This window comes from Penaeus monodon, chromosome 30 (assembly GCF_015228065.2).
Source record: "Penaeus monodon isolate SGIC_2016 chromosome 30, NSTDA_Pmon_1, whole genome shotgun sequence".
Classification (NCBI taxonomy): domain Eukaryota; kingdom Metazoa; phylum Arthropoda; class Malacostraca; order Decapoda; family Penaeidae; genus Penaeus; species Penaeus monodon.
Window position 1 is genome coordinate 3,428,864 of NC_051415.1, and position 2,009 is coordinate 3,430,872.

General features: G+C 34.5%; 1 protein-coding gene across 1 annotated transcript in view; it reads right to left on the bottom strand.

The window, feature by feature from the left end:
• The window catches only part of LOC119592459 (serine/arginine repetitive matrix protein 2-like), a gene marked incomplete in the record, with an annotated part of 34,461 nt that overhangs the window by 12,093 nt on the left and 20,359 nt on the right, over positions 1–2,009 (bottom strand). Inside the window, 1 exon segment of the mRNA XM_037941282.1 lies at positions 207–584. Coding sequence (XP_037797210.1) covers positions 207–584 — 378 coding nt within the window.

Genomic DNA, 2,009 nt, shown 5'->3' on the forward strand with positions numbered 1-2,009 from the left:
GTGCTTGAAATCTGTACTTCTTTCTACTACTTTATCATAAAAATCTTAGTTATGATCAAGATCTACTTTTTTTCCCATCTTTTTTAGAAATCTCAAAAGTATACATTATCAACCAGTTTAAAAAAAAAAAAAGATTAGTAATTCTTTACCTCATCATTATATTGATAAAAAAAAAAAAGGCAAAGGTCCCTTTGTGTATTTCTTACCTCTGTATCCTGTGATGATATGACAGGGCTTTCTACATCTCTCGAACTCTTAAGGTCTTCGCTTTTCTGCCTTTCTTCCTCCTGCTCAACTTCTGCTTCCTCTACTTCCTCGCTGCCTTCTCTCGAATCTCTAATCTCACTCTCCTCTGACTTGCTAAGCGTAACTGTGTTTTGCCTGATGAGGGAGCTGCTACTCTCTGCGCGTTCAGATGCTGACTCTGATTCGTCTTCCTTGTCACCCTGAGGAGCTTGGTCGTCCTGGGTGCTAAGGGTCATTGTTCGTTGTCGTACCATGCCGTGGGAGGGGTCCGAGGCCTCTCCGCTGCTGTCAGTCTCCCGGTGGAAAATGATCTCTGCCAGAATTTCCTCATCTTCCTCCTGTACAGAAACATATTATCATCTTATTACTGAGGTATAAACCAAATTAACATCACCACTATGTCCCTTCCATTCATTATTTCTCAAAAGGCAGAATCTAAATTGGAAAGATAGACATTGAAAGCTATGTAAACAATCTAAACAAAAAATTTTGAAAAAAGAAAGATTTTCAAGCAATATCACCTCCACCACAATACTAGCTCCTTGCAACAGTGAGCATAATGATTACAGCATTTATATATCTCCCATTACGTAATGAACAGAATACCTGAAGCAAGATGACCAAATACAGCAAGAAGACCTGTAAGCTGAATTCACCAAGTTACCATACCAATAAATGTTTATAAAATCAATAATTTCTTTATCTACATTACTATCAATAAGTCTATTACTTTATCCATTAGGCTAACTTTACACTTAACTTAAAATTAACCCCATTAATGGTAAGAATGAAACTACTTGTCCATGGGTGTCTCAGTTATTAGCAAACAGAACCTTCAAGAAGCAGTCAAAACAAGTGTATGGGAATGTATAGTACCAATTAAAATCTTGTCAGTCAAAATCTGGCATCCCAGACAAAAAAAAATCATAATACAAATATACAATATTATATATGTTAATCATCAAGGGTTATGGAAACCCTTAATGCCAAACAGCTATCAAAAGGTATGACTTACCATGGAGCAAAAAGAATCAATCAACAAGAAGTTACCACATTAGGCATACAGCTACAGGTGGAAATTTTATCCAACGTAATAAAATAATTCAACCCATGTTTTGTAAATCAAGTACTTTGATAATGGTATAATATTTCTTTATTGTAGTGCTATCTATAGTGCTATCTAAGCCATGTTAAATTCATCTGCATGCTATTTAATATAACCATTGTATTTAACACACTGGTTACATATCTCTTGATAAATCCAGCTCACAACTCCCTTGTTTAAAATCCTCACTCACACTGCATACGAAATAAGGGTGATTTAAGTGCACCAGGACAAACAAATTACAGCAATGCATAAAAAGTTATAGAGTTGAAAATTGATATAAAAGCTTAAACAGGTAGAAGTAAATTTCAGCAATACAAAAACTTTCTTCTGTAACCAAAGGTATCTGCAAATAGTTGGCAAAATATACTTGTAAACATCATCACCCAACAGGTTACTACCACAGTGAATATGACAGCATTACTAGTTGATCTGAACCTTACATTTAGACACCCTTACACTGACTTTCCATTCCCTCAGTAACTTGCATTCAGCCTTTCAATCATGGACTCATTCTCAAAAAAAATTTGGAGTAAGGTATGCATTTAACAATTTGGTGCTTCCTGATCTACTTTACATTCAGCATGCAAAACCAAGAGTAAATATTAATCAAATAGAAAATAATAATAATTAAAAAATTATAACAATCTAAAAAATT